We start from the raw sequence: 16604 nt of genomic DNA, 5'->3' as shown, positions 1-16604 counted from the left end.
GGAGGTGAGGGTCTAAAACAGCAGAAGCATGTTTGCAGTACAACTTTAACTTAGAAAATCTGCAGGAGGGCAGAGTGATCCTGGGCCAGGGGTAGGCTTAGGTCCAGAGGAATGGGCTTTTCTGCATGCTGAACATGAGAGTGGCACGTCCTTTCGGTGTGTCTCAGAGTGAGGTCTGTACATGCCCTGCGGCAGCAACCTCATGTTAAGTGCGGGATGCTGAGTATTTTTAGACCGAAGTAAGTCTTGCTTAGGCCTGGTATTCTAAGTTTATAATGTAGCATATTTTAGGACAAAATCCAGCTTGAAACAGATTGCTGACTATTTAAATCGAGAAGTTGACTTAACTGGAACAAAAAAGAAAAACATTTCTAGATCAAAAAATATAAATTGCTGGAGAAGGGGAGCAGTGAGAGTGGGAGTAAAACAGATCTGTGAGAAAGAGCCAAGACACACAACTTAAGGAGAAAACATCTCCACCCAGCAGGAAACCCTGACTTTAAGAAATACCACTGAAGAAGAGATGCTACCAGACTCCTCATTGCATCATCTTAGCTTAGGACTTAACAGACGTGTAGGCACTGAAGAATCCAGCCCTGGAGGTGTTCGTATTCTCAGTGACAGTTTGAATTCCTGTGTTTACAGCCTTGACGACAGCACAGTGACTCAGAGGACCGTAAGGGTTTTTTTCCATTCACTGAGTGTCGGCAACATTAAGAGCACTTTGAAGACCAGCGGCTGTGCCTGGACGTTTCTGTGCAATTAGATTTGGATTCAGGACAGCAAAAGCAATCCATATTTTCAAGTCCAGACAGCTGCGGGACAGAGAGGAAATTCATGTTTAAAGACAGGGTTCTCTTAATATTGCAAGGCTAGGGTTCTTTTTGTTTGAGTCTTAGGGTTACTGTAAGTTTGATGAGTGTGGTGAGAAACTTTGAGATTCTTCAGGAATTTCTGAAATAGTCGCAGAGAATGGGAAGAAATCATTGAGTGAGAATTCATATGTGCAGTGGAACTCTGACCCAGAAAGACATGGATTTGAATCTGGGGTCCTCCCTTTACTATTTCTCTTTGAGTCCAACATCATGTGACATTACCTCCCTAAGCATCTGTTCCCTCTAAAGTGGAAATAATACCCCACCATACAAGATTGTTAAGCGTCAAGGAAGGCAAACAAGGAAGCACTTAGCATATTGTGAGCCCGCAACAGTTTCCTTCCCAGGATATCATAATTTCACTAGCCCACATTGCTCCTGGACACCCAAGATATTTTAGATAACATAATACATGTTTGGAAAATAGCAGAAACAAATATTTTTTAGATTTTTGATAAACTTTCTAGAATATTTTAATAAAGCATTAAAGGCAGTTTCCTGACTTCATCCATTGTCCAGTTTGAGCCTAATGTCTTTAAATTAATGGTCCAAAAAGTGAGGGGAAAGTGCGTTTTTTAAGAAATATATTCCTAGGCAGTGAAACATTGGGAGCTGTTTTTGTATGCTTATTGATGAGCATCTGTGTCACTAAATATGGTCTAGTCAGTGCCTTCCCTCAGCTCACTCTTCTCATTCGTGGCCTGTGTCTGACCTATGACTGTCTATTTGTGGCTGGGTACCTCTCTCAGGATGGAGAACCTGAAATAGAAACAAAAGGACATAGTGGTTGAAAGTCACCAAGATCACACATGGGATTGTGACAATTAAAGATGATAAGGATCAAAGATGTAGCAAGACATTTATTTAGTCAGAGGAAGTAGGAGGAAGTAGGTGGCTATTGTAGGAGGAGAGAGGAAGCTATAGATCAAGGAACATTAATACAATAAATGCTAAAGGTCTTGTAAGAATTGTCCACATGGAAAACAAAGTTTCCTATAATTTTTCTTTTAATTAGCATCATAAATAGAAGAAAAGATGCATGAATAAGAGAACAAAGAGTAGGAATACTAACCTATTCAATGTTACATAGTCTTTGGTGAAAATCATCCTGATTTTTTTTTGCATTTCAATTTTGCATTTGAAGAATTTAATGCTTATAAATCACCATGGATCTCGTGTCCTTTAATATATATTTTGCAGGAAAGAACACATACTAAGCACAGGTCCCACAAGTCATAGATGTGTATTTTAATTCTCTTTCATTTTTGAAGAATACTTGACTTCCTCTTCCACATTTTTAGGATTCTGAAAGGATTTTCAGTAGACAATGATTACTATTACTCAATTTTATATTACTTAACTGATTAAAATTCATGGAAACACGGTTGACTTTTTATTTAATATTTAATTATGAAACATCAAATATTATTTTCATTTCTGATGTGTACACAGCTACAATTTTATTTTTATTATTATTGAATTGACCAATAAAGCCAACAAACTGAGTTATAAGCACAAGCCCTGGGAGGTAACGATCAGCCCCAGGAAGGTCAGCCTCGCCAATCCCGTACCATCTCAGTTCCCCAAAAACAACACATGCGAGGAATCAGTTTAATATTAAATTGACTGGTAGGCTGAAATGACCATCATTTTATTTAAAAGTGATCAAAATGGTTGCTCAAGTTTTAAACGAAGTTTATCCAGGGGCATAATCAAAATTACAAGCCAAGAATAGACTCAGTCATGCGTTTTAAAGTGCAAATAATCAAGTAGATTTTTGGCTTTAGCATATTTATTTCTGAATCTCCTATGTTCAAGAGAATTGAACATTTATAATAGATTATATTGTGGCATTTAAATTATGCCTTTTCCTTTTCTTAGGTGGATCTTCTGGTTCCTACCAAGGTGACTGGCATTATTACACAAGGAGCTAAAGATTTTGGTCATGTGCAGTTTGTAGGGTCCTACAAACTAGCTTACAGCAATGATGGAGAACACTGGACGGTATACCAGGATGAAAAGCAAAGAAAAGATAAGGTAAGCCATCCAGGTAATTTATAACATGCAGAAGTGGAGAATCAAATGGCTTAATTTTTTTTTATTTCCTTGATTATTTTGATAACTAGGAATTACAGAATTATAATTACAGAAATTAAGAGATTTGATTGTTATACTAATTTGTTGAAATTATAATGTGGGATGTTTCTCTGCTCAGTTTCCTAGATTGTTTTAATTCATAGATTTAATTTTTGTGACCTGTTTAATCTGTGTTTTGATATGAGAATGATCAGTATATATTGAGGCACCTACATTTCTACACCATACAGTTTCTAATTGTTTTTCTAAAAGTTCTTTCTACGTTGAATACCGTTTCATAGTATCTACTGGTCTCAATGTGTGTGGGATCCTGGAGAATGAGCGCTCAGGGGCAATATCAAAAACTTACTGGATTAGATGTTAAAATACGGCCTTAGATTAATGAAATTGAAAGAATTCATTACTTAGAGACTTTGTGCAAAGAATCGTAGCTTTCTAGATATCAACAGAAACAAAATCTTAGTTCAGTGATTCGGGGGATAATGTAATACACTTTCATACATGTTAAGCATTTCTGAGCTAATAATGATTTTTCCATTTTGTGAAACCCTTTACGCCTTTACTGTTGTATTTTTAACCAGTAGAAAGGTTGGGAATATCTTCCTTTCTTCAAGTATGCAAGATAGAGAATTTAAATTTTCCGAGAAATACTAAGACTGGAATGGCTATTTCAATAAGTCTACGAAGTCTGAATTCAGTTCACACAAAATTCATTTTGGGGAAGACATGTTTTTAGGTTTAGATTACCAAAGCCACATCTTTTTACCTTTTAACATCTCAGAACACACCTATTTTGTGTCTCAGGGCAGCCACGTTCACTGAACATCTCAGGACAGACACTTTTTGCATCTCAGGAGTTGGTATATCTCAATGTCGCAGTTTAATTGGAAGTGATTACTATTTTCTAACTGGTAGTTTTAAAATTAAATTTAGCCATGGATCTCGTGTCCTTTAATATATATTTTGCAGGAATGAACACATCCTAAGCACTGTAATTTTGATTTGCGTTTCTCTGATGATTAGTGATATTGAGCATTTTTTCATGTGTGTATTGGCCATTTCTATGTTTTCACTGGAGAATTGCTGGTTTAGGTCTTCTGCCCAATTTTGGATTGGGTCATTTGTTTTTTTGTTTTTTTTTTCTTATTAAGTTGTATGAGCTGTTTATATATTCTGGAAGTTAAGCCCTTGTCATTCTGATCTTCTGCAAATATTTTCTCCCATTCTGTAGATTGTCTTTTTGTTTTGCTTATGGTTTCCTTTGCTTTGCAAAAGCTTGTAAGTTTAATTAGGTCCCATTTGTTTATTTTTGCTCCTCTATCTACTGCCCCTCTAGACGGCCCTAGGAAAACACTGTTAAGATTTATATCAGAGAATGTTTTGCCCATGTTCTCTCCTAGGAGGTTTATGATGTCTTATGTTTAAGACTTTAAGCCATTTTGAGTTTATATTTGTCAATGGAGTGAGAAAGTGTTCTAATTTTATTGATTTACGTGCGACCGTCCAGCTTTCCCAACAGCAGTTGTCACAGAAACTGTCTTTTCTCCATTGTATATTCTTGCCTCCTTTGTTGCAGATTAATTGACTGTAGCTGTGTAGGTTTATTTCTGAGCTCTCTATTCTGTTCCATTGATCCATATCTCTGGTTTTGTGTCAATACCATGCTGTTTTGATTACTATAGTTTTGTAGTATTGTCTGAAGTCTAGGAGGGTTATTCCTGCAGCTTCATACCTTTTTCTTCAGTATTGCTTTGACAGTTCTGGGTCTTTTGTGACTCCATATAAATTTTAGGATTATTTTTTCTATTTCTGTGACAGTAGTGCTGGGCAATTTGACAGGTATTGCATTAAATCTGTAGATTGCTTTGGGTCATATGGACATTTTAAGAATATTAGTTCTCCCAATCCAGAAGCATGGCGTATCTTTCCATTTCTTTAAATCTTTAATTTAATTTAATTTCCTTAATCAGTGTTTTGTAGTTCTCTGTATATCAGTCTTTCACCTCCTCGGTCAGGTTTATTCCAAACTATTTTTTGTTTTCATGTGATTTTTTTTTTCTTCCTTTTTCTGATATTTCATTGTTAGTATAAAAAATGCAACAGATTTCTGTATGTAAATCTTGCATCCTGCTACATTGCTGAATTCGTTTATCAGCTCTAGTAGTTTTTGTGTGGAGTCTTTAGGGTTTTATATATGTAGTATCATGTCATCTGCATATAGTGACAGTTTTACCTTTCCTCTTCTAATTTGGATCCCTTTTATTTCTTTTTCATGTCTGACTGCTATGCCTAGGACTTCCAGTACTATGTTGAACAGAAGTGGCAAAAGTGGGCATCTTTTTTCTTATTCCAGATTTCTGCAGGAAGGCTCTCAACTTTTCACCACTGAGTATTATACTGGCTGTAGGTTTGTCATAGATAGCTTTTATTATGTTGAGATATGTTCCCTCTATACCCACTTTGGTAAGAGCTTTTATCATAAATGGGTGTTGAATTTTATCAAATGTTTTTTCTGCATCTATTGAGGTGACCATGTGATTTCTGTCCTTTCTTATTGATATGGTGTATCACACGATTAATTTTGCATGTGTTGAACCATCCTTGAGACCCTGGGATGAATACAAATTGATCATAGTGTATATGACTTTTTTTATGTGTTGTTGGATTCTGTTTGCTAATATTTTGTTGAGAATCTTTGCATTTGTATTCATCAAAGAATTGCATCTCAGGTTAGGGATTGCACAGATCCTCTATGCCAGCCTCTGTTCTGTCTGCCACAGAGCAGCTTCTGTGCTTTCCTCTGAGCCTCGGAAGCTCCCCTGCTATCCCATCTAAGCTCTTGCTGGAGACGGGGCTTCCCAGGATGAGGGTGCTTTTCCTCTTTTGCAGCTCCCTCCCCGAGGGGTAGATCCTGTCCCAATTTCTTTTCTCTTTTTTCTCCTACCAGCTTTCATGATGATTTTCCTTGTAGTTCTACTTGTACAAGACCTTCTAGCAGTGTTCAATAGGTATTCTGTAAGAACTGTTCCAAATGTAGATGTATTTTTTATGTATTTGTGGGAGAAGTTGAGCTCCACGTCCTTCTATTTTGCCATCTTGACGTCCTCATCCATATATTCTTTATAGATGTGTTCTTCTTCTTTTGAGAGGTCCTGCACAACTCAGCAATTAATTTTTCTAAAGTTGAATAACCTATCTCCTGTTGATTCTTAATATTATTTGTGTCTTGTTTCCATGGTTACTTTCCATAAAAGTCTTACATATTTACAAGCGTAAATTCAACTACACGTTTTTATCTAAATAAATACGTTTTATATGCTTTTTTATATTTACACAGTTCAAAGGGAAATATCTACAAAGTTATCTAACTTCTTTTTTGTGCTTTTCTGTTTTTATTGACTGCTTGCTCTAATCAATTTTGGGAGTATGGATGTGGAAGTCTGATGTAGATCCAGAAACAAGATTAACATCAGAAAAACAATCTCAAACTCAGCAATTTTCTAGGTTTACTACAAGTGGTATAAATGAAATTCTAGAAGTGTGAATGCCCTTTCTGTTTTTCATTAATATAACTGACTAAGCTTCAGGGAAGCAATGCCAAAAAAACTTATATATGTGCATAGGAGTTTCTAAATACACATATGAATGTGCATGTAAATATATGTGTATATGTGTACGTGCAAACCAAAGGCAACTTCAAAAAAAAAATAGATGCCTTGTTCTCTTCATCGAGATGCTACTTTCTCATTACCCTCTCAGAGCTTCAGTCAGAATTGTAATTTACTGTGCTATTCTATTTTTGGACACAATTTCACAGTAAATCTTTTGCTATTGAGCATGTGGTGCTACTATCTTGTTACAGATGCTACATTCTTATTTTTCTCTTTCTAGTCTGAAATATTTTCTAACATTTAACTAATTTTTATATTTCTCTATACGGATTCAGATACATTTTTATTTGAAAGTCAGATGTCTACAACATGGATTCAAATACATTTTTATGTGAAAGTCAAATGTTCCTTTGCTCTCATGAAAGTGATGTTTGTTTTTATACTCTTGGAAGCCTCTTTTTACTGCAGTTAGCAGGAAAATTGCAAAATCTGACAAGACACTTTTTGTATTTAATTTTTAAGGTTATAAGCCAAAGTAAAACAACAATAAATTTCAGGAAGAGTACTTATATGGAAAAATTAGAAATGAAAATGGATTTTCTTATCCAGTATATTAGTCATAATGTCATGGTGCTTAAATAAACCTGAGTTTACACCATGTGAGCTTTCTTCTTTGGAAGAAGGAAAAAAAAAGCTGGTATGATCTTTTGTCTTTCCCCCTAAAATTACCTAGGTGTTGTTTGTTTGTTTTAAAGCGTAAGTCAAAAACTTGGAACTTTACTCTGGGTTTTCTGTTTAAAAAAAAAAAAAAAATCCAAAACTCTGTTTCCAGTAAAATTTTGTTGGTTCTTAAAAAGATGAATTGCACATATTCATCAAGAAGTATTCTGCAATATCTAGGTAAACTCTAATTCAGTAGTTTCCAAAATCATCTGAGCGTAACACTCACGGGGGGGCTTGTTAAGAAATACAGATTGCTGGGCCCTGCCTCAGACTCTCTGGGGATGAACTGGGAATCTGAATCTTTACAGAAGCCCCAGCTAATCTGAATAATAAGCAAGTGTGAGGCAGATGACTCTAACAGACACCAAAACTCAAATTAAGCTTTTGAAACTAAATGTAGTGTTATATTTTTCTAGTCAGAGTGGAATTTATTATATTGTAATTCTGTAGGATTTGGGTTGGCCTCTAATTTGTCAGTGGTAGTCAATATGAATCAACATTTCCTAGAGTAAGTTTAAATTTTAATGTTTGCCAGTTCTCTTACAAATACCAGAAAGCAAACGGGTATTAGCTTTAAACAAATTTTAAATTTAGATAATAGATTTAAGTCGTTAGGAACACAGATCATGTGCGAAAGCATCTAGGAGAATGTGACATTTCTATTCATTCAGTCACGTGTTCAGTGGGAGATTACTGTGTACTCCATGCCAGGTGTGAGGGGGGAAAAGTCTGAATACGACACAGTGGCTCAAAGAACTCCCAGGGGCTTTGATTCAATCAACTTATTTTTAAGAATCAAAATTTAATGTACCATGTTATTTGATAAAAACAACTCTAGGAAAGAAATAGCATATAGATGTCCGTTTCAAAAAGTTTGTGACTCTCTAACAGGGAAAAAAAAATTCCTGGTCCTTCTCCACTTCCTTTCTTTTCTCAGCATCAGTGTGAAAAGAGAAACAGCGACATAACAAACCTCATTAATAAAGCCTCCATAATCTGTATTGGAGGATATCTTCAAGCCCAACAGTAGTTACAGGTGCCACAGGGCACGCCGTCTCTCCTGCTGATGCTGGCACTCTCAGGTAGCTGAAATTAAATTTGAATATTTAGAGCCCTGGAAGTCCAGCTCATCAGTGAAGCAGATTCAATTGAGATGTCTTGCCCAGTAGTCAGTGCCCATGCTATTCTTTTGAAATTTGATCTGAATCTGGAATTTAGAACCTGAAGAATGCTCTAGGAAGTGAATAAAAGGAATCCTCAGTGGCAGTGAGGAGGATGGTGGTAAGGGAATACGAAAGGGGGTAATTAAGTCTTTCAAGGAGGACCAGCCACATGTTTCTGAGCAGCAAGATCAAGTACTGATGCTTGCAATCTTGCAGGGAGACCCTCAGTTTCATCCAGAGCCCTCTTACCTGTTTTCAAATAACGCAGGGAGGGAAAGAAAAGAAGCTGCTTTTCCGAAAGCAATTTTCAAGAGCTAATTGGCTTTGCACAAAATGCTCGAATTCAAAAATACCAAGTGAGTTGTGCTTTTACTTGCTAGAGATTCATAATGTAGTCACGGGAGTGTACTTACTTAGGGGTCTGGTGAGCGAGTGAATTAACTGGAACTAAGTTAAGGAGACAGCAATAGAATTTCAGCATTGTCTGAAAATAAGGACAGTGTTATTTAAATAAACGCCATCTGGTATCAACTGTTATTTACAATTCTATCTGCTGTCTTCTTTGCGGTAATTCAGTATTATGGGACTGAGTAAGACAGAGTTGGTGTGAACAAAAAATTGCCTATGTTCACATAGACGTGGGTGTTACTGGATTTTTGAACTTAGGACACCACCTGAGAATGTTTCCGTTTTGGCAGAATATAAAGTTCAGTGATGAGTGCACCCTTTTTAATTTAAATTATATTAAATAGCTCTGCTCAGGAATGGATAGAGGAAGATAATAGTTAATGTCATGATTCCACTTTTAATGCAATAAAAAAAATACATGGAATTAGGCATTGAAGGGAATCGTAGGCGCTAATATGTTCATCAAGACTGAATGAAGGTTGATAATATGCGGAGACAAAACGTTTAGTGAAAACACGTAAGCTCAGTTATTTCCATAAGCTATATGCACCAACTGCAGAATTCAAGGAGATCCTGTAATTCCTTACATAGCTTTAATAATGCATGTTCTTGCCCAAAATAGAATGGGATCCCTGTAAATTTTTCTAAGGCCTCTGACCAAGAAGTCCACATCTGAGGAAATATCCCAGGATAGAAGAATTAATTTATCAAAGTGAAAGTTGTTTGCAGACCTAGGTCTGCCTGCTGGATTGGGAAAGGGCAACCACGCTGAACAAATTTAAATTCGGAAAGCAGCATATTGTCACCAGTGAGTAGTATGAGAGCAGTTGTAAAGGTGCACAGAGAATGTGACGGGGACTCACTTAGAGTTGGTTGTGAAGTAGGGGCTTGGGGTCAGAAACAAGGCAGAGACTGGATGCAAGTCCAAAGCAGACAGGGCTGGATCATGTTTAACATGAGTTCCACATGGCCTGCCTACCTAGCGATGTTTGCTCCTGAACCTCATGTGAAAAGGGTTTAAGAGCAAGAAAGGAAGAGAGGAAAAGAATGAGGGCTGACGGGATAGAGGTGAGCAGGGAGAGGGTTAGCAATTTAAAGAACTTTGATTGTAGACTCAAGGAACTAGCTGCATGCTACAAGTAGAAGACAAGCTGGAATGACAGACTAACCACAGAAACAGTCAGAAGCCAGTGTATCTCAGGAGTTCATTAATTTTAAAGCATTCTGTTTATTTGGAGACAGAATTAGAAACCTAGTTGTCTGTCTTCAAGGACTGATTCTGATATTGCAATGAAAATTCTCTGTATGTCAATTCAGTCTATAATATTAAAGACTAGCAATGTGAAACATACGGTAAATTTTGGCTATTGAAGCCTTTGTATTTCTCAGAAGGTGTTTGGATTTTTTTAATCTTCCTCATTTAAAACAGCAACAACAACAAAAAGCAGAGTGATTGTCTAAACAGGACACACCATCAAGTAGTAGGAAAAAACAAACAACAGGCACAAAATCCATAAAACTCACCACTTTTGGGATGGGTTGGAGGAGGAATCGCATCCCTGTCACCATGACTCATATTTAGTGACAGATAACATCCCAGCACAGATGCTATGAAACATCATTCTCAGTAAGATAGAAGTTTATGAGAAATGGAGGAAACAATGCATAGAAATGCAGTAATGAGGAACAAATATATGTTTGTTCTTTGCGTTAATTATATATGTTCTGAAAACTCAACTTCTTTATTTTCAGAAAATTTGATAAACTCTCTTAAAATGTGAAAGCATATAGTCTTTCTAGTTAACAGATGTTTCTGCATCAATGAAAAATATGTGTAAAAACAAAAGGAATATGTTATGTAGTTATTCAAGTCAAATGTTCATAAATTCAAAAAAAATTTATCATTGCCAGCTTTATGGCCTTACTTTTCCCAATGCTCAAATGCCAAAACACTTAAAAGTTTTCTAATTTTTGTCTTCCTAATCATCACTTATCAAAAATTAATAGAAATTTCCTCACTGAAAACTGTGAACTCATGTTTGTTTGGCTTCCATATTATGAGACACAATTCTGTAATAAAAATATTCCTCAATAGGAAAGAATTACCTCTTTCCCTATTTAGGTCATGCTTGTATTATTACTGTGAAGGGTTCAAGTGTTAGCACAACTATGACCCTGTGCACTGGTTAAAAATGTGAACACATAAAAAAATATTAATTGAGGGAGAGGGGAAAGGCAAACTGTTGAATCTTATGAATTTAAAAAAGTTTTGATAAAAGTCAAAAAAATGTATGTATTGAACATTGATAGGTCCTCAACAGAATGGTCAAGGCTATCAAACTTTCATAAACTGTTAAAAATTCAATTATGTTTTTATTCTTTAAAAGCCAATGATGAACCCGATAAAAGCAGGAGAGCTTAGCTGAAAAAAAAATTTAATATTTTTACCATAAAAATTAGAGTCCTACTTAATGTGAATCTGCTAGTAATCATTCCTACTATGAAAGTGAGTACTCGATCAGTCTAAGACAGAAACCACATCATAATTTTGGTTGTTAGAACTATGCGTTGACTTCTGGTTACAGTACACCAAAAAAAGAACCCATTTTATTTCTAAATAATTACCAAACAATGAATATTTTGGCTGTTTAATATATTTTGAAGGTAAGAAATTCCTTAAGGACATCATATATGGTACCAGGGCCATTTTTATTATCTACCATCACACCATCAGCTGCAATATGTCAAGCAATTAAAAGTCTCTAATACTTTTAAAATGAATTAATATTCATGTCTGCTTTTTCGTAGTTTAAAATTAAAAAAGAATAAAAGATACCTGTCAGCATTCCACATTTACGGAAAACGATAAAAAGATTTCTGAATCTGCCACGCTTTACAAAATGACCCAATTGGCAGTGACTGTCATGTACCTCCTTCTGTTGGAACTCAAAGAGAAAGCATATTAATATGTATGGAGCGCTCTGGAGACTCACATCTGTACTTAGCCCCTCGGGGCCCTTATTAAAGAGGCAATGCATTTCTCATCACTATAAAGCTTCTGGTGTAATTTGAGACACAAAACTGATTAAAAGATAACTTTAAAAAAAATGAAAGATGAATCCAGCAATTATACCTTCACGAAAGGGCATTCCTCTTAGTTTCTCTGCAGCTGTGAACAGATTCCAAACCCCGGAAGACCGAACATAGAAATTAATTTCCTACTTTCCAATAAAACTAGAAACAAAATTAATTTTGTACAGATAAATGAAATGTGAAATAGTAATCAAGGGAGGCATTCCTCATGAGTGAGTGAAAATGTTACTTTTAAGAGCAAAAATGTATTTTTATTTCTTTTCTTCTTTTTGGTAGTTCACCAATTGAAGCACAGGAATAAGGAACAGCACAGTTGAGTTTTCTCCCCTGATATCAAGTATATTTTAATAATTAATACACCCTTAGCTCATTGAGATAAAAAAGACCTAGGATTCAGCTCAGACCAAAGCAGAGTTCGCACCTGCTCAGCTCAGGGCCCGGATTCCCTATGCCCTTCAACTAGGGTTCCCACATTAAATAAAATACAAGATACCTGTTCATTTGACTTTCAGATAAACAATGAATGTTTTTAGTATAAATACATCCCATATCTTGTATCTTGCTGTCCTATCTCCATTAAAGATCTCCCCCATCTTCTAGCTGGATCAGATGGTCTCCTGAGAGTACACAGAGGAGAAAGGAGAATGCCTTCCTTCCACGCCTAGACACACACACACACACACACACACACACACACGCACACACGCACACACGCACACACGCACGCACTCACTGCTTCAGCTCCGAGTTTCCCCTCTGCTACCTCATCATCCATTTCCAGGATTATCTTCTCCCACTTCCTAACACTGTCTCCTCCTCAGGACTGTTTTATCTTAGAAGACACATGGCTGAATGCTTAAATCACTGCTGTGCTCAGACATACAGCTCTGTACTAAGTCATTTTTGACCAAGATCGGGTAAAATTTTCTTAGACTGGGCGTGAGGAAGAGGTTCCTAACGTGGGGTGGGAATTCTCAGATGCTGATTTCTCTACTACCATGTCATGTCGCTAAAAGGGGTTGAAATCACCTGAAATTTTATTCTGATAAAATAAAAAATGCCTGGTGTGATTTAGGAAATTCTGAGAGTTAAGCATTGAGCTTCAATAAGAGAAGCAGGCTGTTCTGTACTTTTATAGAAAAGGGGAAGGACATTTCTACATTTCTTATGTTTTCTGAAAAAAGGAATAACATTAGATGGCCTTGCTCTCTGACTACTGGTAATATCTCCTGGAGATATCTTCGAAAAGCAGATGACTTTTTTTCAATTCTGTTTTTTTTTCTGTAGGAATATATCTTAGGGCAGTCAAAACCCGAGTGCTGGAAAGCAGATAGTTTAAATATATAGCCACAGCTTAGAATGGCATATTTTATGTTTCATAAATCTTTATAGGCAATCATCCTAGGTGATGTATTTCCTAGGATATTCCTGTTACTTAAGGAGACTTTCATCATAAAAGAAGTTAAATATGGTGGTGTGTCCTACCTACTGACTTTTAGAGTGAGCATTCTAAATGTCAGCCAATTGAGGGGAAGGAAGGTAGTAGTCTACAGAGTTGGAAACTTTTGCTTTGATTTTTCTCTGGGTCTTTTTCCAGGGTCGAGACCTATTAACAAGTCATATGAATTTCTCAGTGGAGTTCTTCTGGCTCTAAAAGGCTGCCAGGTCTCCAGCTACTTGGTGACAAAGTTATGGTAGAAAACCACAGAAGAGATGGAGGTAGAACTCAGTCCCCAGTCCTCTCTCTCCGTCGTTTGACTGGGTTGAATCTTAGCAATATTTTTTGTTACAGTTCGTTATAAGATATTGAGTATAGTTCCCTGTGCTATACAGAAGGACTGTGTTGTTTATCTATTTTATATGTGGTGGTGTGTATCTGCTAATCCCAAACTCCTAATCTATCCCTCCTTTCCCCCACTCCTACTCCTTCCCACTTTGGTAACCATAAGTTTCTTTCCTGTGTCTGTGAGTCCGTCTCTGTTTTGTAAATAAGTTCATTTATATCATTTTTTAGATTCCACATATAAGTGATATCACATGATATTTGACTTTGTCTGACTTAGTATGATAATCTGTACGTCCATCCATGTTGCTGCAAATGATATGGTTTCCTTCTTTCTTTATGGCTGAGTAATATTCCATTACATATACATAAAATGTATATATTCACATCTTCTTTATCCAGTCATCTGTCAGTGGACACTTAGGTTGTTTTCATATCCTGGTTATTGTAAATAGTGCTGCTGTGAATATTAGGGTGCATGTGCCTTTTTGAATTAGAACTCCCTCCAAAAATATGCCCAGGAGTGGGATTGTTGGATCATATCTTGACTCTTTTTTTTAGTTTTTTAAGGAACTTCCATTCTGTTCTCCACAGTGGCTGCACCAATTTACATTCCCACCAACAGTGTGGAAGGGTTCTCTTTTCTCCACACCCTCTCTAGCATTTATTATTTGTAGACTTTTTAATGATGGCCATTCTCTTTTTTTTAAATGTTCATTGAAGTATAATTGATTTACCATGTTGTGTTAGTTACTGGTGTACAGCAAAATGTTTTATATATATATATATATATATATATATATATATATATATATATATATATATATATATATATATGACATATATATATATATATATATATATGTCATATTCTTTTCCATTATGGTTCCATTATTTATTACAGGATAATGAATATAGTTCCCTGTGCAATACAGTAGGACTTTGTTGTTTATGTATTTTATATATAGTAGTTTGTATCTGCTAATCCTGGAATCCTAATTCATCCCCCCCACCCCCTTACCCCCTTTGGTAACCATGTTTTCTATGGATGGCCATTCTGGCTAGAGTGAGGTGATACCTCATTGTAGTTTCGATCTGCATTTGTCTAATAATTAGTGATATTGAGCATTTGTTCAGGTGCCTGTTGGCCATCTGGATGTCATCTTTGGAGAAATTTCTATTTAGGTCTTCTGCCCATTTTTTGATTGGGTTGTTGGGTTTTTTTGGTTATTGAGTTGTATGAGCTGTTTGTATATTTTGGAAATTAATCCCTTATCGGTTGCATCATTTGCAAATATTTTCTCCTATTTTGTAGGTTGTCTTTTTGTTTTGTTTGTGGTTTCCTTTGCTGTACAAAATCTTACAAGTCTGATTAGGTCCTATGTATTTTCTCAGCAATTCTTTAGCTGAACTTGTCACTGTCACAGTGCACCAGGGAATCACAAGATAATCTCTGCCTGCTTTCCAGTAATACAGAGGTTGATGTTACTGTGGATCATTGTACTCTCCTGCCAATTTGGGTCATCCGCACCCTTCTAGGAGAGTCCAGAAGTTAAAAAGTTTACAGAAATACTCCCAAAGGTATGTCATTTCATCCTCTTTCCCAGCATTTGCAACCTCCAGAGTACCCAAGAAAGAGTGAATTTTAGAAAGATACCACAGCTCTTTTTCCCAAGCAAGAATTAAGTATCAGTCAACCAGCTTTCATATCAATTATAGGACAATGAAAAAGACTGTGTGACAATTTGAAAAGCAATTAAAAGGGTAGGGGGAAAATAGGCAACATATCTGCATTTGAGGCCAGCTGTTATTAGAATCTCACATGGGTGTATTTAGAAAAAAAAAAACTCACAGGAAGAACGATAGAGGGCAAATAATGCAACAAGAATTCCAAGTGAACATAAAATTTGCAGTTTAGTGAAATTTTCTTGGAATATATCAGAGATCTACATACAGTAGGAGCATGAAGCAAAGCCAGATCAGTTCAGTGAAATGTAGCATTCCCTGAAACCAAAGACCTACCTGGAACTTAATTACAAAAGAGAGCAGACTTAAGAGCCACAAGAAATCTCCTGAGAGCAACACTGCTGGTGAAAATCATTTTCTCAGAGAATCCATATATTCATTTTAATGGTTTAAAATGATTCATGCACTGGTGGAAGAAAGACATGGAACTTGTCCCCATGTTTTTCTTTTCACTTCCGCCATCAAACAAAAATGCTCTGTAATTGGACCTTCAAAGTTAAATCTTTGGATAGGCAGTCTGAAAGCCTCAGATAATTTCATCAAGGGGTTTCGGAAACAAAGAAATCTCTGAAGGCTCCAGGGTCCAGATTTTTAAAAGGGCTTATGGAATAAAACAGCATTTTGAAAGAAACAGATAAAAATTGGTATCCAATATGAAATGTGGTACAGAATTATTTATATATGTCACCATGTTCTGTAGCTTTCAGCAAAGTTGACTGTAGTTTCTTAAGAGATTTCAAATTAATCCCCCTAGAAGGCCCAAGTAATATTCCCCAAAGGTTCTATAAACCTTTGTAGAAACGATACTAAAGAAATAAAGAAGAATGAAAATATTGAATTGTTAAGTCAGTGAAATATTAAATAGAACAAGTAACATTAGTTGTTGCTATATTTAAGTTTATGTCCATGAGAATAACTATCCAGAAATTAAGAAGAGTGAGTAAAATAGAGAGTAGAGCCTAAGAGCAGAGGATTTAGCACTTGTCTCAAGGGTCACAATAAATACAGTTTAATAGCTCGTTGTGTCAGGACTTAGTCAAAGAATCAGAAAAAAAAAGTTCACAATTAATTTTGAAGCCTGAACATCTGTCCCAGGCCTGGTATA

At 36.1% G+C, this 16604-nt stretch overlaps 1 protein-coding gene across 2 annotated transcripts in view; it reads left to right on the top strand.

Annotated features, from left to right (window-relative positions):
- EDIL3 (EGF like repeats and discoidin domains 3) overlaps positions 1-16604 on the top strand; it is a 392867-nt gene that overhangs the window by 361369 nt on the left and 14894 nt on the right. For both annotated transcript variants that reach the window (XM_074360330.1, XM_074360331.1), the window contains one exon: positions 2757-2912. In XM_074360330.1, the coding sequence (XP_074216431.1) occupies positions 2757-2912 (156 nt within the window). The remainder of the gene's footprint in view (positions 1-2756; positions 2913-16604) is intronic.

The sequence above is a fragment of the Camelus bactrianus genome, chromosome 3 (assembly GCF_048773025.1).
Source record: "Camelus bactrianus isolate YW-2024 breed Bactrian camel chromosome 3, ASM4877302v1, whole genome shotgun sequence".
In the NCBI taxonomy this organism is placed as follows: Eukaryota; Metazoa; Chordata; class Mammalia; order Artiodactyla; family Camelidae; genus Camelus; species Camelus bactrianus.
This window is presented reverse-complemented; position numbering and strand designations above follow the sequence as displayed.